The following is a 22,288-nucleotide window of genomic DNA, read 5'->3' as shown; positions in this document are numbered from 1 at the left end:
AAACCACTTTTACTTACTACATCTCTGTCATTGTTACTTTGTACACAATTTATTCTTAAATTCATGGTAACCAAAGATTTAATTTTTTAACTCCATACTTTAGAATTCACTTGACTCTTACATTAGCTTGTTATTAAAGAGTGAAATTAATTTAAATTGTATCTAGAATGACTCAGCTTGTATCTTTTGCTTTCCTGCCATTCCACCAGTGATGAGAGTACAGTCATCCCTTGGTATCCACGGGGAATGATTTCAGGACCCTTCCTGGATACGAAAATCCACGAACCCCCAAGTCCCTTGCATAAGATGGCCTAGTACACTGGGTCCTCTGTATCCGCGGATGCGTAACCTGCGAATTGACTATGATGGCAACATTCAGATGTAAGTAGAGACCAAAGGAGCCCACATAAGGCAGGCTGGTGTCCTGCTGTGGCAAGAGCACAGGCTTCCACCCCTACTGTCTGCTGCCAACTACCTGAAAGACCTTGAGCAAGTACCTTTAATTTCTGTGAGACTCAGTTTCTTCACAGGTAAAACAGCATAAGCATGCTTGCCCTAACAACTTCCCAGGGTTTCACTGAAAATCTAATTGTGTGGAAAGTACTTTGAAACCCATAAAATGCAATATGAAAATATAATATATAAATACAAATATAAAACATATAATATGAAATAGGCTCTATTATAATCCACAAATAGAATTCTTAGTACAATAATTTTCCTGTTGTATTTGGAAAGCTTCAAAGTGCTTCATTTTGCAACAGAATATATATTATTTTATGGTAATGATATGAAAACATTTATCTGACAGATGCTTTTGGTAGGTATCAATGATTCGATATTAGATTTTCACTAACAATTATTAGATATTCACTGACAACGCTTAGACTCATCATGCTGGTATTAAACAGAGACCAAAGTCTTCTTTCTTAATTAATTGTATCAATTTAAAATAGCATTTTAATAATCTGAAAAAAATTAGAATATTTTTTATAGAAGACTTGCTCATAGTATTCAAGGTATATTACTTCTTTCAGCCAAATTTCATCACATTTTTCCGTTAAGATTTAGACAGCATAGTAGAAATTGTCTCTAGGTACTCTTTGAAATTGTTCTACTTTGTAAGGCAGCACTTCATTTTAGTATTGGATATTGGCACAATATTTTTTTTGTTCTAATCAAATTAAACAGCTTGATATTAAGTACATTTCAATTTGATTTTGTTTTATCTTGTCCAGGTGAATTATTTTTTCATAGAAATATAGTATTTCAGTTAATAAATCCATGTTAAAAGTGTGAAATTCAAACATTCTTAATGTTTTTATGACTTCTAAATACATTAAAAGTCTGCAAGGGACTATAATTTATACAAGAAAATGCTCACAATGTTTTATTTTTATTCTTTACTATATTCCCTGGCACGTTAAGAATGTTATCATTTCAAGCATGCTGTGAATTTAAATAATCCTCTTCTACCAAAGCAAATGTTACTGTAATTATTTTTCAAGTTATGATACACTTTAACAAAAAAACACTATAAGAATGGCAGTAATCAATTGTGCACACCCAAACTGAAAAAATATATATTTTTTTAAAATTTTTATTTATTTTATTTATTTTTGGCTGCGATGGGTCTTCGTTGCTGCACGCAGGCTTTCTCTAGTGGCGGTGAGCAGGGGCTACTCTTCGTTGCGGTGCGAGGGCTTCTCATTGCGGTGGCTTCTCTTGTTGCGGAGCACGGGCTCTAGGCGCGCGGGCTTCAGTAGTTGTGGCACACAGGCTCAGTAGTTGTGGCTCACGGGCTCTAGAGCGCAGGCTCAGTAGTTGTGGCGCACGGGCTTAGTTGCTCCACGGCATGTGGGATCTTCCCGGACCAGGGCTCGAACCCGCGTCCCCTGCATTGGCAGGCGGATTCTTAACCACTGCGCCACCAGGGAAGCCCAAAAATAATTATTTTTAGTTAACAAATGATATAAATATGAAGCAGAGAAGCATAAAATTATTTTTTATAATTACAAAGCCATTCATAGCTGCAAAGATAACTCAAATACATTCCAGCATAAATTGCATACACATTTCTTTAATGTAGCTCATATCCCAGCATCACACATTCCCTAGGGCTCATGGATACATGCTGCACCCAATACTGTCTCACTTCTGAATGTTACCTTGGTACTAAAAAAAAAAAAAATCCCAACAATTGGATGGAATTTGGCCAGAATAATAAGCAATACCAATTATTAGAACAATTTTCCTGTACTGATGAGGGTGCCCTTCCCATCCTTTTTCAGTTCTGTAGAAATTCCTCAACCAAATAGGTTATTTTAGTGCAGAAAGTAGTGAATCCCTACCTGCAGTGCGCATCAGAATCTCCTAGAGGGTCTGTTAAAAATGCATTTGCCAGGGCCAAATCCTATTCTGATCCAGAATGTTTAGGGTGAGCCTTGGGAATGTGAATTTTCATTACATGTGGTATTCGTTTGTGAGGGCTGCCATAATAAAATACCCCAGACTGGATGGTCTAAATAACAGAAATTTATTTTCTCACTGTTCTGGAGGCTAGAAACTCAATATCAAGGTGTCAGCAGGGTTTGTTTTCCCTGAGGCCTCTCTTCTTAGCTTGCAGATGGCTGCCTTCTGGCTGTGTCCTCATATGGTCTTTCTTCTGTGTATACACATCCCTAGTGTGTCTATGAGTGTCCAAATTTCCTCCTTTCATAAGGATACCAGTCAGATTTGATTAGGTCACAATCTAAAGGCCTCATTTTAACTTAGTCACCTCTTTTAAGGCCCTATGTCCAAATACAGTCACATTCTGAGTACCAGAGGTTAGGGCTTCAACATATGAATTTTGGGGGAACACAGTCCACTATGTAACATGTGCCCTAGTGTTTTGGGTATAGGTGACTCAAGGTTCATACCTAAACAAACACCAATTCAGTCTGTAGGTAATCTAAATGTGCACACTCACCTCAGTCATTTAGTTTTATGTGGCTTATTTTGTGACAACTTCCAGGAGGGTCTTGCTATTTCACTCCTAAAGAAAATTATCATTTGGTTTCCATCCTTATTGTCTATCATGCTACATAAAATAGTCTCTCCCACCCACCCTGTTGATCTCTTTCTCCTCTACTTTACTTTTTTCTTCATACTTATCATCACCTGACATAATGTCTGTTTTTCCTCACTAGAATGTAAGCTCCACTTTGTTTTGCTCACCACTCACTGTACACCCCCCGTGTGTAGAACAGTGACCCAGGCAGATGAGAGTGTCCTGGAGGTGATCCTGCATTCCTCCTGTCAAGAAAAAGCAAGGTTGGGACTTCCCTGGTGGTGCAGTGGTTAAGACTCCGCCTGCCAATGCAGGGGACAAGGGTTTGATCCTTAGTCCGGAAAGATCCCACATGCCGTGTAGTAACAAAGCCCATGTGCCGCAACTACGGAGCCCATGCGCCACAACAACTGAAGCCCACGCGCCTAGAGCCCGTGCTCTGCATTAAGAGAAGCCACTGCAATGAGAAGCCTGTGCGCTGCAATGAAGACCCAACACAGCAGAAAGAAAGGAAGGAAGGAAGGAAGGAAGGAAGAAAGGGAGAAAGGTGACAGAACTAAGGAAACTAGGCAATTTCACTGTAATAAATAACAAATATTAAAAAAAAAAAAAGAAAAAGCAAGGTTTTCTGCTGAGAAGGAGCTGGGGAGGTCGTAGGGCAGGAGGCCTGAGAAGAATTAAGATTTGAAGATCCTTTATGGAGAATGGGAGAGGAAGATTAGAGGGAGTTCAAGAAGAGCTGGTTAGGCAGGGTTCAGAATACAGCTAAACGTGGAGCCCGTGAATGTCTCCTATAGGTACTGTTGTGTGAGCTCCGGCAGTTCTCACAGCTGGAGAGGAGCAGAGAGGGCAAATGGTTATTTTGATTCCCAGGGACCACCATTGCTCCTTGGGATAACATTTGAGGCCCTTCACCGTAAGTTTCTATTTACATTACCTGTTTACTTCTCAGCTACACCAAGTTTCTTTTTCTTCCTTAAATACCCTATATCTTGACCTTGTTAGTACCGTTCCCTTTGAATTCTCAAACTTTCCCTGGATAATTTTTGGTTCTCTTTTAATGATTCAGCTCAAATATTATATTTTGAAAATGTTCCCCAGTTTCCTCAAGTATTAGCCATAGTGCTAAGGTCATGCCTCTTTTAAAGCACACTGTCTTTGGAATACAGACCATCTTGAATACAGGTTCAAGATGCAGCTGTCATTTACTGTGTGATCTTGAGCAAGATATTTAACATTTTTTTTTGTCCTTCAGTTTCCTCATCTGTAAAATGAACACAATGATAAGCCCCTATTTTAGAGAACTGTTTGAAATGGTGAAATAAGATATCAGCAAATGGTGCTATGTCTTCCTCTCTTGATAGAAATTTCTTTAAAAGCAGGAATTAGGTCATGTTCATTTTTAAATTCCTAACATTTGACAAAGTGCCTGGCACACTGTAGATTCTCCAGAATTGTGGAATAAATTAATGATCAATGGAATTACAGAGGTAGTTGAAGATGCTACTAGGGTATACAATTTCTTTTTCCTAAATTAGAATAACAGCAAAGAAAGAGCAAGGCTTGGGAATGCTCACAATCAATTGTGCAGGAAAGAAAGTTAGCTTTGATAAAAACAGAAAAAGATTGTTTCTTCAAGGAAATAAGTTACACACAGAAACATTAAAAACTGAGAACCATTACACTGGCAGGCAAAATAGACATGGACATTGTATTCATGGAACTTACAGTCGGATACATTGTCCTATCACAATACCCAATGCATAACAACTACCACATTTACAGAGTTTCGGACTTTTTGTCTAACTCTCTCAGTAGAATAAACTTTGAGAAGAGCAGTTTCCCATTTAACTCTGAATCTCTAGCACCCAATAGTGTTTAATACACAGTGAGAGCTCAATATGGAAAAGTTTAGGAAATTAATGACGTGGCACAGAAGGAAGCGAAGCAACTAGTAGCTCTAGTGGAATTAGACAATTACATTCTCAGAGTTACTTTCCACAACTCAAGCAGCGGAGAACTCACTCCCCTAGAGGAGCAAGCTCCTCTTCCCAAGTTCCTGGGATTCTCACCCCACGATCGGCTGGGAAACAGGAGCGAGGCACGTGACAAAAAGAAACCTTCTTTGGATTTCAGCGATTCCAGAACCTGGCCTGATGAAGCATCCAGAGGCCTAACTGCGTTATATAACTTAAACTTCCTCCACAACCTTCAGGTACCACACCAAAACCTATTTAACCCATTCGGTGTGGGTAGGGGCGAGGCCCCGCCCCCGATTCCAAATTAGCCAATCCAAACTGCCAGAATCGGTAGCGCGGTGTCTTCTGGGATCTGTAGGCTTCCGAGGCCAGGCTCTCTCCCAGCTTATGACTTCAATTCCCGGCGGCCACAGGGACCCAAGGTCGGCCATCTTTCTGGGGGCGCACCACGGAGCAAACCAGTGGGCGGGTCCTCGCCCCTCCCCGAAGTGGCCAGGACCTGTGCTGTTGGTGCGGGCCGGCGATTCCCACGTGGTGCGGTGACTCGCGGTTGCAGCCTCCGGTCCTCTCTAACTTCCCCGGCCTGTGTGCCCGCTGCCTGCAGAGATGCCGAAGATCAAGTCAGGGGCAAGCGGCCGGTGCCGCGAACGGCAACAACAACGCCGGGAGCTGAAGAGCGGAGGAGGTGAGGACAGCCGGGAGGGAGCTGGGGTCCGTCGGGTTGGGTCTTCCGGCAGGACCGAACCCGGGGCGCGGACGGAGTTCTGGGCCGGGACAGTGAGACCAGGCGTGGCCCGCGCTCTGGGAGCCGCGCAAGTCCCGGGTTTCCCGGAGCGCCGGCCGCAGGCCCGGCGCGCAGCCTCTGGCTTCCTTTCCAGCAGAAGGGGTGAACTGAAACAGTCTGTCATCCCGGCTCCAAGCGTGACGTTTGGTGGCTCTTGTTGGCGCACATACTTTCCCCCAACTATCCTACTTTCTTCTCTGGGATGGTCCAATATTTGATTTTAGTTGGGAAATTAAGGCTATTTCATGTTTTCTTCCAGGACTCACGTTCAACACGGGGATTGGGCAGCACGTTTTGAAAAATCCTCTCATTGTTAACAGCATTATCGATAAGGTGGGTGTGGAAGAGGAGAGGGAGAGAGTTATTGGGTTACTGATTTTATTCTTAGGAATATCTGAGCACAGAAAGGATGCCTGGCACAAAATAGATGCTGTATAAATACTTGTTGAATGAATTGAGGAACTGTGTAGGATTCACAAGCTGTCTTCAATATGATTTGCTTCCTTCTGTGGGTCTCGGCTTCTCCTGGCTCCAAATTCTTTTATCTTTCTGTAGATTATTTACTTCTTAGTTTGACATTTCTACTTGTTCGATTCCAGATTATTATTCTTTTATTCCCAATCACTTTTTCTAGGCACCATCTATCACTGTTAGTTTTTATTTACTCCAGACCCTGAAAGTATGTCTAAACAGACACCTTTGGAAGTTTGTTCCCCAGAGAAACCTATATGGTATAAGCCAATGCCACATATAAACTCTTTGGAGTATTCTTCCTGTATGGGTTATTGATGTTCTCTTATTGTTTTGGATGATTGGGTGCTAGGACAAGAAACACAGGTGGTGCAGATTACTTTCATGGTTGCAAAGGAAGCACCCTGGAGCTGTAGAAAGAACATTACATAGAGAATCTCGACTTAGTGTCGTTTACAAAATGAGAGTTGGCCTAGCTTTTTAACCTTTTTGGCTCATGGATTCCTTTGAGCATCTGATGAAAGCTATGAACTGCAGCTGTGTGCATACAGACACCAAGTTTTGTGTACAATTTCTGGATACTCCTGCATCCCTGAAACCATACATGGATGTAGAATTGAGAAATACTGGTACAACGTGTTATGGTTCTCAGGCAAGGTCATCATTTTGACCTTTCCAGTTTGAACTTGGTGATAACAGAGTTGGTAACAAGATGCTGTTGGAATCATTTCAAAGGTAGAAAGCAGAATGCCACTCTCAGAAAGAACTGCTATTCCTGCTTTTCTGACTCCTAACTATTGCCCCAAGTTAGGAGAGGTGTTAGATTTCCACTTGCACCTAATGTTAATGAGATAATTTTTGTTAAGCACATAGATCATGAAGGAATCTCCTAAAAAGGGAGTCAGGATAAGATCTCACTGAGCACTTTTGAGTAAAGATATTCAGATGTAAATTAAATTATTACAGATGTGCCTGTAAAGCTAAAGTGGTTGTGCTTGCTTGTAGGCTGCCTTAAGACCAACTGATGTGGTGCTGGAAGTTGGACCTGGAACTGGCAATATGACTGTAAAGTTGCTAGAAAAGGCAAAAAAGGTAAAAAGAGGATTTAGTGTTTGGTATCAGAAATTACTATGTGAGCAAGCTCAGGTGGCTTACAGATCTATTTAATTAATTGCTCCTTTGCTAGAAACTTTATCTTAGAAAATATGAGCGAACTGGGTGAAGGGGGTCAAAAGGTACCAACTTCCAGTTATAAAATAAGTAAGTCGTGGGATGTAATGGACATCATGGTGACTATAGTTAACAGTACTGTGTAGTATATTTGAAAGTTGCTAAAGAGAGTAAAAATTCTCATCACAAGAAAATAAGATTGTAATTATGTGGTCATGAATGTTACATATATCTAATCATTATGTTGTACACTTGAAACTAATGTAATGTTATATGTCAATTATATCTCAGTTTTTAAAAATGGATTAAAAGAAAAAGAAAATATGGGGTATATCAATCAGGAAAACAAACCACATTGGATATTTCAATACAGAGAATTTAATATAGGGAATTGGTTACATGGTTATTAGAGGACTAAGAGAAAAAATGGGAACACTGAGGTAACCCAATAGTAGTAATTACAAAGAGCAGCTACCACCTCTAGGCTCAGGGGAGCAAAGCACAGCAATTGGAGTTATTGGAACTTAGGACTTTGGAGGAGATCTAGCACAGGCCTCTGAGATTAGGGTGTCACCTGGCCACTGCTGGTACCTTCTTTGTCTCTTGGCTTACCTAGTTCCAGTTACATTGGACCACTGTTGTGTCTTCTGGTGGAAGCAGGCAACACATTTTAAAGAACCTATCTGAAGAGAGCTCAATGAAGAGACCATTGACAAAATGTGGGAATGTTAAGGGAACCAGTAAACATTAGTGAAAAACCTAGGGACTAGCAACAGCAGGAAGTAGTTACTATCCAAAGACCTCAAGGGGCAAGAGGAGGGAAGTGTGTTACCGGAGCCCAAGTAAGAGCAGGAGCCATCGAACAGGGGCCACTCATAGCAGAACACAGCCGCTGCCAAAACTTGTGCAAGGCACGGGCAGACATGGGGAAATACTCAACGTTGCCCTTTGCACCGGTAATGCCTTTCATCAGGCCATTGCCTTTCAGTAGTCAATCCCAACCAGAAGTCAAAGGGCAATGGAGCTGAACTGTATCACCCTACAGGCACAGAGAAAGCTGGAGAATGGACCTGGGAGCTAAACAGACTAAACGGCACATATATCCACTCTGTAGATGTGGTCTTCCTGGAAGTCAGTAAAACCTCAGCTTATATTGAAATAAAATTAAAATTTAACCTATCTGGTATCCCTTTTCATTTGCTTGAGAAGTTATCTGTGCCGTATGTTCTGGATCTTAGTAGGTGAGAGAAGTGATATATTCATTCCAGGAGCAGTTGCTTTGTGTGCTTCTGAGAACATTTACTACAAAGACATACTGTGTATTTTTTTCGTCATCAGTTGTGTTACAAAGCGTGGAGCCATATGAGCACAATAATTCTGTCAATTATTTGGGTAGAACGGTCACATAGTCTGGTTGTCTACTTTTCTGGGTGGTGTTTTTGTTGTTGTTCCCTTAACCCCATTCCCACATTTTGTAAATACTCTCTTCATTAAATTCTTTTAAATAAGTTCTTTAAAATATGCTGGTAGAGTACAATTGAAGGAATATTGATGGTAGAATTGGGAAAAGGAGTTTAATTCATTTAAATCATGTAAGAGTTTCCATTGAGATAACAGGAAAAGATTTATACTCCATAATTAACCTAAAAAAAATTTTTTTTTTTGAATTTAGGTAATCGCCTGTGAACTTGACCTAAGGCTAGTAGCTGAACTTCACAAAAGAGTTCAGGGCACGTGAGTATACATAATAGAATTAAAGTGCATTTCAGTCTCATGAAACAATATTCTTTTTAATTGCTTTTCTTTTCTTATTATCAGGCCTCTGGCCAGCAAACTTCAAGTAATGGTGGGTGATGTGTTGAAAACAGATTTGCCATTTTTTGATGCTTGTGTGGCAAATTTGCCTTATCAGGTATGTTTTCAAAATGTAGGGAACATTATATATACTAAATTGTTTTCTGGTGTGTCTTTCCCAGAACTAACTAGTTAATTCTCTTACAGATCTCTTCTCCTTTTGTCTTCAAGCTGTTGCTGCACCGACCTTTTTTCAGGTTTGTGACAAGAAGAACAAAGTTACTGCCAAATCTTAGGAAAATTGACAGTTTAGGCCATGAACACAGACAGCCAAAGATTAAGGTTACTTCAGTTGAAAAACTACTGGAGTATTTGTTTTGTAGAAAATACCAATTTGTGTGCCGCTTTCTCTCTCTCTTCCTCTCTCTCTCTCTTTCTTTTTCAATTGCCAGAGTTATTTGGGGGAGGTGTGGTCTAAGTCCTGCTCCTGAGACCAGGTGGCCTTTCCCTATTTTCTCATGCTCTTGCCATTAGCCCAGGTCAAACTTTTTATTACCTTATGTCTAGATTCTTACAGTGGCCTCCTAACTGGTTTCTAGTACAATCTGTACCAGTAATTTTCAAATCGCAGGTCAAAAACTCCTTAGTAGTTATAGAATAAATATAGTGAGCCATGACTGTCATTTTTTAAAAATTTATTTATTTTATTTATTTTATTTTTGGCTGCATTGGGTCTTCATTGCTGCACGTGGACTTTCTCTGATTGTGGCGAACGGGGTCCACTCTTCGTTGTGCGCGCACCTCTCATTGCGGTGGTTTCTCTTGTTGAGGAGCACAGGCTCTAGGCACATGGTCTTCAGCAGTTGTGGCACATGGGCTCAGTAGTTGTGGCTCTCAGGCTCTAGAGCACAGGCTCAGCAGCTGTGGCACACGGGCCCAGTTGCTCCATGGCATGTGGGATCTTCCCGGACCAGGGCTCGAACCCATGTCCCCTGCATTGGCAGACGGACTCTTAACCACTGCGCCACCGGGGAAGCCCCATGACTGTCATTTAGAAAAAAATGACATGGAATAGAATATATCAGAGGGCATTCAGCGCATGTCATTATAGTTGATTAGTTATAGTTGAGGTGATTATAGTTTCATCAAACTTTTTGTTTGAGTTCCCTAAACATATATACATAGAGATATTTGTGGCAGGTGTTGCAACGTCAAATGTATTTCTTAGTGTGACTTATTGTCAAAAAAGTTTGAAAGTCAAATCCCAGCTTTGAAGATGCTCTTCTCCTGTTCAGGAGCCTCCCCCTTGCTTGCTGAATAAAAAGTCCACTTTCCTTAACCTGTTAAATCAGGAGGACACTGATGTCACCACCTGCCTCAGCTCTTCCAGAGGGATGTTTACCACCCCGTGAATACAGTTCGGCTACTGAACCAGTTTTGTTTGTTTGGGTTTTGTTTTGTTTTTTAAAATATTTATTTATTTATTTGGCTGTGTCGGGTCCTAGTTGAGGCACATGAGATCTTTCGTTGTGGCACCTGGGTGCCAGAGCATGCAGGCTTAGTTGCCCCGTGGCACAGTGGGATCTTAGTTCCCCAGCCAGGGATCAAACCTGCGTCCCCTGTATTGGAAGGCAGATTCTTAACCACTGGACCACCAGGGAAGTCCCTGGGTTTTGTTTTCCTAGAGGGGCTTATGGACTAGTGCTGATCTGAAATACTTTCTCATCTGATCATTGAGGGCTTACATTTGCAAGAGGTTGGAGCTACGGCCATTACACAATGAAAAACAAAGGCAGCTGGATCATTTTGTGGTAATAAAGCTCAGGCTGAAAGTGTTCTCCTCCCTTCTGGCCAGCTGGACTAATTATTCACCCCAGATACTGCTTTGCTCTATTTCCCACTTAAGAAAAGTCATTGCAGTTAAAATACATTTATAGTTGAAAATGACCTTGTTCCTTATTCCTTTCTGCTGTCTTTTCAGATGTGCTGTACTTATGTTTCAAAGAGAATTTGCTCTCCGACTGGTTGCAAAACCTGGAGATAAGTTATACTGCAGACTGTCAATTAATACACAGCTATTAGCACGTGTGGACCATCTAATGAAAGTACGTGACTGTTGTTGAAATAATGTGGCTTAACTCATCCTTGAGCATCTAGCTGTGCCTTCTGGGAGGAAAGCATATTTGATTACTATTTAAAGTTGTTTTTGAGAGGACTCCTTAAACATTTTCTGATTAATAGGTTGGAAAGAATAACTTCAGACCACCACCCAAGGTGGAATCCAGTGTCGTAAGGATAGAACCTAAGAATCCACCACCACCTATCAATTTTCAGGTGAGGTTAAAATAACTAGGTCATTCAGTAAAGGGAAAAAAAAGTCCAACCTGGAAGATGTGTGTCTGTAAGCAGCAGAAAGGTAATGAGTCAACCTAAATGTCTAAACAGGAGAATGTTAATTATACATCCCTGTGATGGAGTAGATGGAATTATTTGACACAAGATAGTTGTTGAGGCCCTCAAGAGCAAGGAAAATGTTTGCAAAAGGTAAAAAGATTAGAATGCCATTGCAATTTGCTGAAGATTATAGCTATGGAAAACATGTATCTATTTGAATAAGACATGGGAAACAAGATAAAATGAAAATAGTTGTGTTAAATAGTATGAGTAACACTTTTTAATCAAAATTCTAATTTCTGCCATTTAAAAAGAGAAGAAAGCCAGATGATTTGATGTAAAACCTTACTGCAATCACATGGGATAAAAACGTGATTGCTTATGTGGTCAGTAACTGGTGGCAGTGGAGTGGTTGTCAGTTATTCTTACAAGGTTTACTTAGGTGTATTGCACAGGCTATATTCTAAATCATGTCTGTCTTGAGTTTTTTGAAAATGATACTTAGATTTAAATAAATGCCATGTTCTTTGTTCAGATGTGGAATATGTATTTTTTTTCTATTTTTAAAATTGAGGGTAAAATATTCAGTGGGGTGCACGGAAGTGTGAAAATCAAGTATGCATCTTACTTTTGCATATGTGTGCCAGCCAGATCAAGATATAGAACATTTTCTTCACTCCATCACTCTTTTCATTTTTATATATTAACACAAAATAATACCTAGTAGGTATAGGCAGGGTTTAATATTCTGTAAGAAAATATCCATCTACTGTTTCAGGAATGGGATGGCCTAGTAAGGATCACCTTTGTTAGGAAAAACAAGACACTGTCTGCTGCATTTAAGTAAGTATTTTACTAATTTATGATATATGAGGGATCAGTGCTTCAGATACTGTGCTAAGTGCTAGAATTTGGTCCTTTTTCCTGAACAGATACCCTAAAGCATAAACATGATCCATGTCCAGACACATTTTATCTTCTTAATTTTGTACTTTGGGAGGCAGGAGAAGTTAATGAAGAAAAGTTCCTGGACTTGGGAATTAGATCAGGGGTTTTTTGCAAAATGGGAAAAAACCAAAAACTGACCACACATCTGCCTAGTTTTTCCTTGGAAAGATGAGGTGATGATGGACCCCTTCCACATTTTTGAGATTCATGGCATTTTAACTTGGAAAAATATAACAGCAATTTGCGGCCCAAGGTCAAAAGAAAGGTAAAAGCCACAATGAAAAAAAAATGTTTGTAGATGATGTTTTGTGGAGTCTAGAACTTCTTTAAGAATGTGAGAGATGTTTATCAGGACTTACTTTTTAATTATTAGTAGTTGCGATTATTTCAGAAGTTTAAATATTCAACAGCTTTTTCAGTTCCTTAATTTTGCCATATGGAACATAGATTTAATCATAATAAACTTAAAGGAAATTATTTATAATCTGATTTGGGAATAATAGTGATATCATGTCTTTATGTAATACAGGTCAAGTGCAGTGCAACAGCTACTGGAAAAAAACTACAGAATTCACTGTTCGGTTCATAATGTTGTAAGCAGAAAATGTTTCTGTTGTTTCAATAATTTGTTGTGTTTTAAAATGTCCCTCTATTTCCTATTCTGTTTCATATATCATTACAAGATTCTTAATTTTGAACATTCCATAGGATCCTTAAAAGACAGTATGTCATGTCTAACTAGCACTAGAACTTGAATTCTAACAGGTCAGTGCTGCTATGTATTTTGCAGAACATATCTGAACACCCTTGAATACTCCATCCTCTTTTACTGTTTTTTTTTTTTTTTTTTTGCCATAAAAAGATTCAGTTGAATCATAATTTTCTCAAAGTTTTAAGCTTGTGTAACTTACTCAGCTTAAAATAATTGTGTACCATTTGCTAGCCTTTGAATTGTGGCTGTCCCTTCTTGCTTGTTGCTTATGTAGCAATTACAAATTTAAAGTTACTATTTTCTCAATCACTTTTTTTTTAATACCCAGAAATTGAAATAATTAGAACAAAGTATGAGATAAATAGCAGATTTCTGGTTGTGAACCTCATGTCTCTTTATTATCTGTGCAACATTTTCTTTAACTAGTGTGTGTGAGCACACATAGACATATCCATATATAATGACTGTGATGTTTGATAACTTTTTAGTTCTTTCAAGCTAATTAAACGGAGCGGACAGATAAAAGCAAATTTCCTTTGTATTTTTTTATTCAGATCTTACATGGTTTAATGTACCACATTGCTACCTCCATTTTATGAATAAAGTCATTGAACATCTACCTACATAGGAAATGTTACGCTGGATTAAGAGAAGTTTTTAGATGAAAGATGTAAAGTATGACATATTCTCAAGGGTTGGAGAGGCCATCTATGAGAAAAACTTAACTAGCTGGTAAAATGAAATTTGTGCCAAGAATATGTTACTTTTAAAGAAGTAGCAATTGCTGTAAAATTTATTTTGTAGCTTTAGTTATTTTATGTGTTATGAAGTACTTTGTGACGCCTGAAACAACTATTTCAGAATTTCTAAGAAGAAAAAGGGCAATATACATGATTTAATTCATTCAAGGTCTTCTGTGTATTTGGTATGTGCTAAAAAATCAACCACTTAACTAATGAGAGATCCAAGTCTTAATCTGCACAAACAGGCTTTCCAAAACTATCATGAACAGATAAGGTGACTGTTTATGACTTACTGAACTAAAAAAAAAAAGAGTCAAGGTGACTTCATTAAAGATATGTTGTTCATTTATTCTGAATCTTATATTGATAGATAATACCAGAAGATTTCAGCATAGCAGATAAAATACAGCATATCCTAACCAGCACAGGTTTTAGTGACAAGCGGGCCCGTTCCATGGACATAGATGATTTCATTAGGTAACTACATTTTCCTTTTCCTACATTTTTACATATCTTTACTGTGACACCTTCAGATGTAGAAATTTAAAGGCTTTTAAGTGGTATAAGGTGCTGCTACCTGGGAGTTATTGCATAGCACTTCCATGGTATGGAATAGTATTTGGTGTAGAAGACGGAGGCTAGTTAGCTGCAGCAGAATGAACACTTCCTGTAAGAACAGTGGTGAAGAACAGTCCGAGCCTGGAGTAACCTCTGTGGCCATGTGTGTGGTGGTGTGCGTGCTCCTCCCCTCCAGCCCCCTCCCCCAACTCCCATTCATAGTTAGTCTTAACAGTTTGTCTCTTCAAAGTAGCCTGTAAGGTAAAAGAATCATAATATATACAGTTGGGTCTTTTTTCTTTATTGAGAATAGCTTTTACGTATGAAATAATATTAGTTACAATCATATCTGGTTATCATTTCTAACTGGTTCAGTAACTTATTTTGTGGACTGAGGCATAATTAACTAGGCAATATAGACCGAAATTTGTTCTCCTTGGATTAAGCAAGTAAGTCTTAGGAAAGCAGAGTAAGGCGTCAAATTACCCAGGTAATTATTAACCTGTATTCATTGTTTTTAATCACTAACACTCTGATTTCCTAACTAATAAACCATAATTTTTTTCCTGTTTATCCAATTCATTTTTAAAGCTTCCATGGTCTAGAGGCTGATAAAAAAGAGGGTAGATTGTTATAAAAGTCATTGGTTTGACTTTTCTATGCTAGAAACACAGTTGTATGTAACTGAGACAAATGGCGCTTATATTTTATTGGCAGGCTAGCAGTACTACTGAGTCTTTATTAGATGTTAATCCTAGGAGTTGAACATTATTCATAAGTACCCATCTTCCTTTTTCAGGTATCTTAACCCATCTCGATGGTTCTTATGGGGCCATTCTGAAAATAATCTCAGGCAGGTCTAAGTAGAAATATTTCATCTTATTTTCCTTCATTCTTATTAATCTTCTTCAAGGTTACTAAACATGCAGTTTGCTAACTAGGATCTAATAAGTACACAGGTATCCAGAGAGAAGCAGTGTATTTAATTTGAACCTCAGTAACAGTGAGCTCAGAGAGGAAGAATGGACACATGAGATTAGCCATTCATCTCTCTCCTGCCTCTAATTCCAGACAGCTTCACATTCACTTACCAGGTTGAAATGGAACAAAGGGCCAGTGTCCTCTTAGGCCAGGGATAGTGTAGGTCTAAGATCATTTTAGTTAAATTCATCATGCCTTAAGACATACAGGCTATGACAGAAGAGGCACCAAAATGATGTGGTTTTAACCAATATACATCTCATAAATTTAGTTGAAGAATAAAGTTTCTTTAATGACTAGTGTTAGGAGTGGGTGGGCTTCACAGGTTTGCTGATGTATTTGTGTTTTAGAATTCATGGTATAGGGACTATGTATGCACTGTTACTTGCTACAAACTAGCATTTCAATACCATCCCATTTTGGTTTCTTTTTTCAGATTGCTACATGGATTCAATGCAGAAGGTATCCATTTTTCTTAGGTATCTGCAGAAGAGAAGTTTCCAAACTCAACAAAGTGGAATTATATATTCTTAGTAATTTGAGAAGATGAACTATGCTTGGACACTATGTGCTTGACTATTTTTGATTTACTACTGTTGTCACCGTTTATTACTCTGAATTTTTAAGGAAGTAAGTCAATTCTAACTATACAGGTTGTTTTTTTTTTTGGTTTTGGTTTGATTTTAATATATAACATAGGGCAGGGTCCAATTTATACATGATACTCTTCAAGTTTAAGAGCCGCAGACACGCACAACTTTACACTTAAAAGTTATTTCTAACAGTGTATTATATAAAGGTGTTACATTAATATTTCCTATGTTACATATTACTGTGAGAACCTTTTTTTAGGATTTTAGCTCTTTAGGCCTTTGTTCTTCAAGTCATAAGAAAGTTAAAATATGCTTAATTTACTCACATATTCCCCATACCATTTCTTCTTGTTATTCATGTGTATAGTAAAGCAATTGTTTCCTTGTTTCCTAAAATGTTATTTTGCTTCTCTCATTCTTTCTCTGTTTATCCTATATAATTTCTATCACTGCCTACCCCTTTAGCAATCCTGCAGCATAATAGGCTAAGGTTCTAGGTAAGCCTGAGTCTGCTACTGCCACCACATGGTGCCAGGCATATTACTTCTGGGCATTCCTTACTTGTAAATGAGGATGCTCAACTAGAATGAAATGAACTATAAGATTGTATGTTTTTTCTTGGGAGATAGTCATAGATTTAAAATTTCAAAGGATTTTATAAATCAACACTGGCTTTAAAGTTAAAATCCAAATTATTTTAACAGAGGTACACTGAGTGAACCTAGAAGGAAAGATAGGTTGTCTGCATAAACAGATTTTTTAGAAATCTGGCTTCAAAGTGATACATTAAAACATTCCTATATAACTAAAATAATGTATATTTTTAGTTAATTATTAATAGGGATATCAGCTTTCAAGTCTGAGAAAGTAAAGAATGTTTAATCCAGATCCAAAAAATTTAAGTTATTCTTTAAATAATAACTGCACAAAGCCACTTTTGTTACATAAATACTACGTAAACTTAAGAGTAGGTTTTTTTAATCTCACAAAACTACTTAATTAGCAAAGTTCACTTGTACCATCTCTATCCTTAAAGGAAAATTTAAATTTAAGATTGAATTCAGCTTTCCCTCTTATTTCCCTGTCCTCCTATGGACTGCTGAGTTTTAGTCCCTTTTATAACCTTCAGATTTCCCTATCTGTAAAACTGAAGGAATGGATTATACTACCAAGATCTTTTCTGGTACTGATTTTTAATATACCTTGAATACTAACCAGAATGAAGCCATTATAGTATAAGGCAGTACATTTCTTATTGAGGAGACCTTCCAGAGATAGTACCCTTCTAATTTAAATAATAAATTAAGACTAATCTGTTGTGCTTTAAAATGAGTAAATTCACATATCTCTTTATGTCCTTTGAAGATCGGTTAGGCTCAGAAACTACCTTTTTAAACAGCCTCTGTAAGGTCAATAGTAACAGCTCTCCATTCTTCCTCTTCTCCTTGAAATAAACACAAATAGAACATACCTTACAGCTGCAAGAAAACCTGAGTCCCTTCCAAAACAAAGGTGATTGATTGTATTGAAGTAAACTGTCTCGAAAACTCATTCCATAGATTTAATAATAAGCACACTGTGAAAATCTACACTTGCTCTAGATTTCAAGTTTACAGAGGAGCTTTTCACCATGGCGTTAGGATTTCCCACAGCGACCTTCTGAGTTCTGTGGACAGTGAAGTAGGGAATCTGGCTCATGTGACTCTATTCATAGCTTCCCATTAGCCCATATGAATGAGCTGGTAGTTCCCTAGAGTAAATCAAAACAAGACACCCTTGGGAGACTTTTTGTTGTTGTTAATGTACTCCTAGACACTATCCTGGGAACTGAGGGAAAACTCCTAGAGAGATATATAAATCTTCTAACAAAATATTTACATGAAAAGTGGCCAGTTTTCTTCCTTGGAATAGCAATCTGTAAAAATAAGTGCCACCATTTAAAAAGCAGCATGCCCTAGATGAACTGATTGGTGAGAATTTAGTGATTCTCATCAAATAATGGTGAAACATCATACATTAGGTAATGGGTGGAGCTTGGGTCAGATCTGCCTTTTAAGGCAAAGTCATCTCTTTCTTAGCTTAAATTCTTTTTCAAGAGAGTTATGTACTGTCTATACTTGGCTTAAACTAACAGTTCTATTATGGACTACTTTCAATGTACATGTACATATTCATGCATCAGAAGCCAATTTCCTTTAACAGTACCATTTAAAAGGTACATTTTGGGGTGCTAATGGACACTTCAACTTAAGTAATGGTATTGGTAAAGATCAAATTGCACTATTAGTCTTTTGTTAATACCACACTGGAACACACACTGCATATATATGTATTATCCTAAGATAAAACTCTTTTCAGAATTTCATTACTTTTTATTATACACCAACTAGTTTATATTTTAGTTCTTTACAAAGAAAATGCTAAGAAAATTATAAGCACATGTTATATGGTTTTAAAATCATAATTCCAGATTTTTTTACATTTAAGATGGAATGGTCCAGCAGCTATGTCCACTGTCACAGACTTTAGTTCCATTCAATGATATGGCACATCCTGCAAATCTAGTCACACACACAAAATGTCTCAATTACAGTAAAAATGTACACACAATAAAGGTAATTTACAATGACAAATAAGGAATGTAATTTATCTTGGCTGTGCTTCAGAAATTTAGGGTCAGTAGCCTTAGTCAAGGCACAAAGCAGGAAGAGGTGAGCACAGCTGTTTCTAGAAGTGGGCAAGGTATGTACAATCACTGATGAGGTATGCATGCACGCAAAGGATTTAAAACTGCTCAGTCTTGCTATGAAAATTGAACCGAGTTAAAAGGAAATGCTGTGGCTTCCCCCTACTATTCACCTCTGGATCAAGTCCACAATCTTACTTCATCATACAGAAAATAAAATTGGCAAGGAACTTCAAAAGTAAATCCCTATGTGGGTAAATGAAACAAAATGCTTCACTATTCCCAAGCCTCGGCTGTGCCTCCTGGACTAGAAGCATCCTGTAGACAAAGGAGTGTTTCACAAAACTGAAATGTCATTCAGGTTGAAGGGACAAGACATTTCCCACAGACACTTAAAATTTCAAACTTTCGAATGGCCCTTACAGCTGAACCATTGTATGTTACAGTAGCGAGGGTGGGAATCCTTTAGCAGCAAATGCTGATTTAAAGGGCACGGGGTCTCTTCGGGTTGATTTGCTTGCTGGCCTGTTCTTCCTCTTGTAGAGCTGCACGAAAAGATTTCACTTTATCTTGGAAAAAGAAAAGAACAAGGGAATAAGTTTTGCATTACATGCAATACAGCACACAACTTTATGGGTCCTATCAAATCAGCTCCCTTATTAACTCAGGATTTTTCCTTCTTTGTTGTCCAGAAACTCAGAACAGTGCTCAACTATAGCAACAGACTCATTAGATTCCTGGAAATACTTGTAGTTTTTTTTTGTTATCTTCAACAGATTTCTGTTCTATTTGGCACATTTTACAGCATTCAATTTTAATTTATTTGAGTTCCTTTTTGCAGTGTAAAGAGGCTATATATGTGTGTAAAGTAGACATTTCTTCTCTCAAAATTAGAAAATGTCTACTCCCAATTCCTATATTACCTTTTTAAGCTATGAAATTTTAAGATTATTTGAGTTTTTAAGAAGACATGTCATTTTTTCCTTATCAGGGATTGCAAAAGGGCATGATGGGGAAGGGAAATTACAGGACATACATTTCTTGGCCTTACAATTCTGTCCTACTGTCTATCGTGTACTGATTCAGTCACTTAAGAGTAAGAAATACGTAAGTAAAAATTGGAGGAGGCAAATAATAGCTGTGTGAAGATGAGAAATCTTTCTATAACAGTGGTTCTCAATTTGGGAGTGATTTTTGCTCCCCTCCCGGGGACATTTGGTAACGTCTACAGACATTTTTGATTGTCACATTGGGGTGGTACTACTGTCATCTAGTCAATAGAGACCAGGGATATTTGTAAGCATCGCACAATGCACAAGAGACAGCACCTTCCAACAGTTTCCCAACTTAAAATGTGCAAAGATTGTGGCTTTCAGAAAAAAGGAGAGATATAAAGGTGGAATCTCAATTTCTTTCCCCTCTTCCTAAGTAAAACGATGTTGAAAAAGTTGACTTTTCTGAAATTTAGAAAGGAATTTAAGGGGACTTCCCCGGTGGTCCAGTGGCTAAGAATCTGCCTTCCAATGCAGGGGACACGGGTTAGATCTCTGGTTGGGGAACTAAGATCCCACATGCCACAGGGCAACTAAGCCTGCACCGCAACTAGAGAGAAGCCCGCGTGCCGCAATGGAGACCCAGCACAGCCAAAATAATAAAAAAGAAAAAAGAAAGGAATTTAAGGACTGCTGGATTTGATGCCTGGTAATATAAGATAATAGCTCTCAAACTTCTTAAGTTAATAACAAAATTATCTCTGGATGGTAAAAAAAAATTTTTTTTCTAAGGAAGGACTGAATAATATAATATCTAGGTAGTAATTTCTTCAAAGTTTGGATATACTTACTTATACATGAATCCTGAGAAAATTAAGGAAAGGAACTAAGTTGAAAGCTACATCTTACAAAGAAAAAAAATTAGGATGCATTGTGCTCTGTCTTCTGAATAAAATGCATACCGAAAAAAGCTGCTTGTGCATTATGACAGATTAGAAAAATGATCAAAACACTTTAAATCAAGGCTTGAATATGAAGAACATGAAAACCAGCAAATTTTAGAAACCCTACATCTGCACAAACAATTCTAAATTGGCAAAACGGTCACTGCTGACTCTAGGATATGATTTCAAATAACCAACTTTACAAAGAACCTAGTTTAAAAAATTTGAAGCAGCTTGTTTGATGCTAAAAACTAGCAACTTCAGTCTGGTTTCATGTTGCATTGCAAGCACACACAAAGAAGCCTACTTGCATATAAATGAAGATAGCTAATTTGCCAAAGCCTAAGAAATCAGCACATACAATACATGCTTATCTGAAGCGGCAGAGATAAGCTAATTAAAAAGCCAAGAAAGAAGCCATGGCATGTAGGTAAACCACATGCCTCCCTTCATAAGCAAAGTAGAGTTGTTTTTTGAGACCTTCCCCTTCATTTTTTAAAACAAGTGTTCAAAGGAAAAACATGACAATATGCACAGAAAGGAGATGCACATAGAAGGCTATAGAAAGATGACCCGTAATAGACCTAACCCAAGGAAAATAATTCTGAAAAGCATCGGCCCACCAAACTAAAACTCTGAATGGGTATACAAAATTTACAAACTTGTTAAAATATATTTTCCCTCTTTAATCATAAGATGTCTTTACCTTCTCCAAAGACTAAAAAAAAGATGAATAGAGAACACTTGAAATGATTTTTCATGTTTCATTTTTAGAAAAATCAGAATGGTTCGTTGGTCTTCAATACCTCTAGAAAGATGTTAAATGTACCCATAATTTTCACTTCAGATACCTTCTTACAATATGAAATCCTCCCACTAATTACATACAAATATTAGGCAGATTTCAAACACTAAAATGAAAAAAGAATTACCCCGCAGCTCAGTTAAAATGTCTATTTTTTGCTCAAGAATAGCTTCAAGTTGCGTAGCATATGAATCTACATCATAGTCTACTTCTTCAGTCATCTCTAGGAGAGCCTTTTCATCTTCTAACCATCGAATAGATTCCTAAAATGACCAAGAAAAAAAAAATCAATAATCCAATGAGCCTATTTATAAGACAGAAACCAATTTATAAATTTCATGTTAATATAATCAAACATACTCAAGATGGTAGTCTCTAAAATATTAATAACCATAAAACATCTTTATTTATAGAGTAAAATTAAAGAATATTTCCTTAAATTTGAACACAAACACCACTGTGACAGGCCAAGCAAGATGACTTCATTTTCCTATTTTTACTCTACTTTGAGTGGGGTTTGGGGGAGGGAATGAATCTCACACACACACACACACACACACACACACAATCAATGAGCAGAGTAAATCTCAAACTTCAACAGCTGTCCCTAAAACAGAGAGACAACGGGTGTAATAATAAAGTTACTGATCAATCTGATGAGGCCTATGGGAGCCCAGAACTT

General features: G+C 37.9%; 2 protein-coding genes and 1 long non-coding RNA gene across 10 annotated transcripts in view; 1 reads left to right on the top strand and 2 right to left on the bottom strand.

The window, feature by feature from the left end:
* Nucleotides 1–1,626: 1,626 nt before the first annotated feature.
* On the bottom strand, nt 1,627–5,306 carry LOC137759311 (uncharacterized). 2 transcript variants are annotated; one of them, XR_011073072.1, is made up of 4 exons: nt 5,125–5,306; nt 3,220–3,297; nt 2,972–3,037; nt 1,627–1,922 (listed from the first exon to the last, which is right to left on the bottom strand). It is a non-coding gene; the product is annotated as an uncharacterized lncRNA (long non-coding RNA). The 2 variants fall into 2 exon arrangements; XR_011073071.1 differs by having other exon boundaries at nt 2,972–3,297.
* Nucleotides 5,307–5,459: 153 nt separating this feature from the next.
* DIMT1 (DIM1 rRNA methyltransferase and ribosome maturation factor) lies at nt 5,460–16,957 on the top strand. Of its 2 annotated transcripts, XM_068535390.1 has the most exons (12): nt 5,461–5,716; nt 6,075–6,148; nt 7,292–7,378; nt 9,129–9,190; nt 9,275–9,368; nt 9,458–9,507; nt 11,232–11,355; nt 11,492–11,584; nt 12,423–12,487; nt 13,122–13,185; nt 14,418–14,524; nt 16,023–16,957. In XM_068535390.1, exons 1-12 carry the CDS (start codon nt 5,638–5,640, stop codon nt 16,063–16,065), a joined length of 942 nt encoding a protein of 313 aa, XP_068391491.1. In that variant the 5' UTR covers nt 5,461–5,637; the 3' UTR covers nt 16,066–16,957. The 2 variants fall into 2 exon arrangements, with proteins under 2 accessions (XP_068391490.1, XP_068391491.1); XM_068535389.1 differs by lacking the exons at nt 14,418–14,524; nt 16,023–16,957 and having other exon boundaries at nt 5,460–5,716; nt 13,122–14,409.
* Nucleotides 16,958–18,530: 1,573 nt separating this feature from the next.
* The window catches only part of KIF2A (kinesin family member 2A), a 65,532-nt gene continuing 61,774 nt past the window's right edge, over nt 18,531–22,288 (bottom strand). For all 6 annotated transcript variants that reach the window (XM_068535388.1, XM_068535383.1, XM_068535384.1 and 3 more), the window contains 2 exons: nt 21,734–21,869; nt 18,531–19,434 (listed from right to left, as the gene is read on the bottom strand). In XM_068535388.1, coding sequence (XP_068391489.1) covers nt 19,349–19,434; nt 21,734–21,869 — 222 coding nt within the window. In that variant the 3' untranslated portion in view covers nt 18,531–19,348. The remainder of the gene's footprint in view (nt 19,435–21,733; nt 21,870–22,288) is intronic.

The sequence above is a fragment of the Eschrichtius robustus genome, chromosome 2 (assembly GCF_028021215.1).
Source record: "Eschrichtius robustus isolate mEscRob2 chromosome 2, mEscRob2.pri, whole genome shotgun sequence".
In the NCBI taxonomy this organism is placed as follows: domain Eukaryota; kingdom Metazoa; phylum Chordata; class Mammalia; order Artiodactyla; family Eschrichtiidae; genus Eschrichtius; species Eschrichtius robustus.
This window is presented reverse-complemented; position numbering and strand designations above follow the sequence as displayed.

Coding starts and splice junctions, on each gene's coding strand:
- DIMT1 (XM_068535389.1), top strand. CDS start 5,638: ATGCCGAAGATCAAGTCAGGGGCAAGCGGCCGGTGCCGCGAACGGCAA. Junction 6,149..7,291: donor TTAACAGCATTATCGATAAG/GTGGGTGTGGAA, acceptor GCTTGCTTGTAG/GCTGCCTTAAGACCAACTGA. Junction 7,379..9,128: donor TGCTAGAAAAGGCAAAAAAG/GTAAAAAGAGGA, acceptor TTTTGAATTTAG/GTAATCGCCTGTGAACTTGA.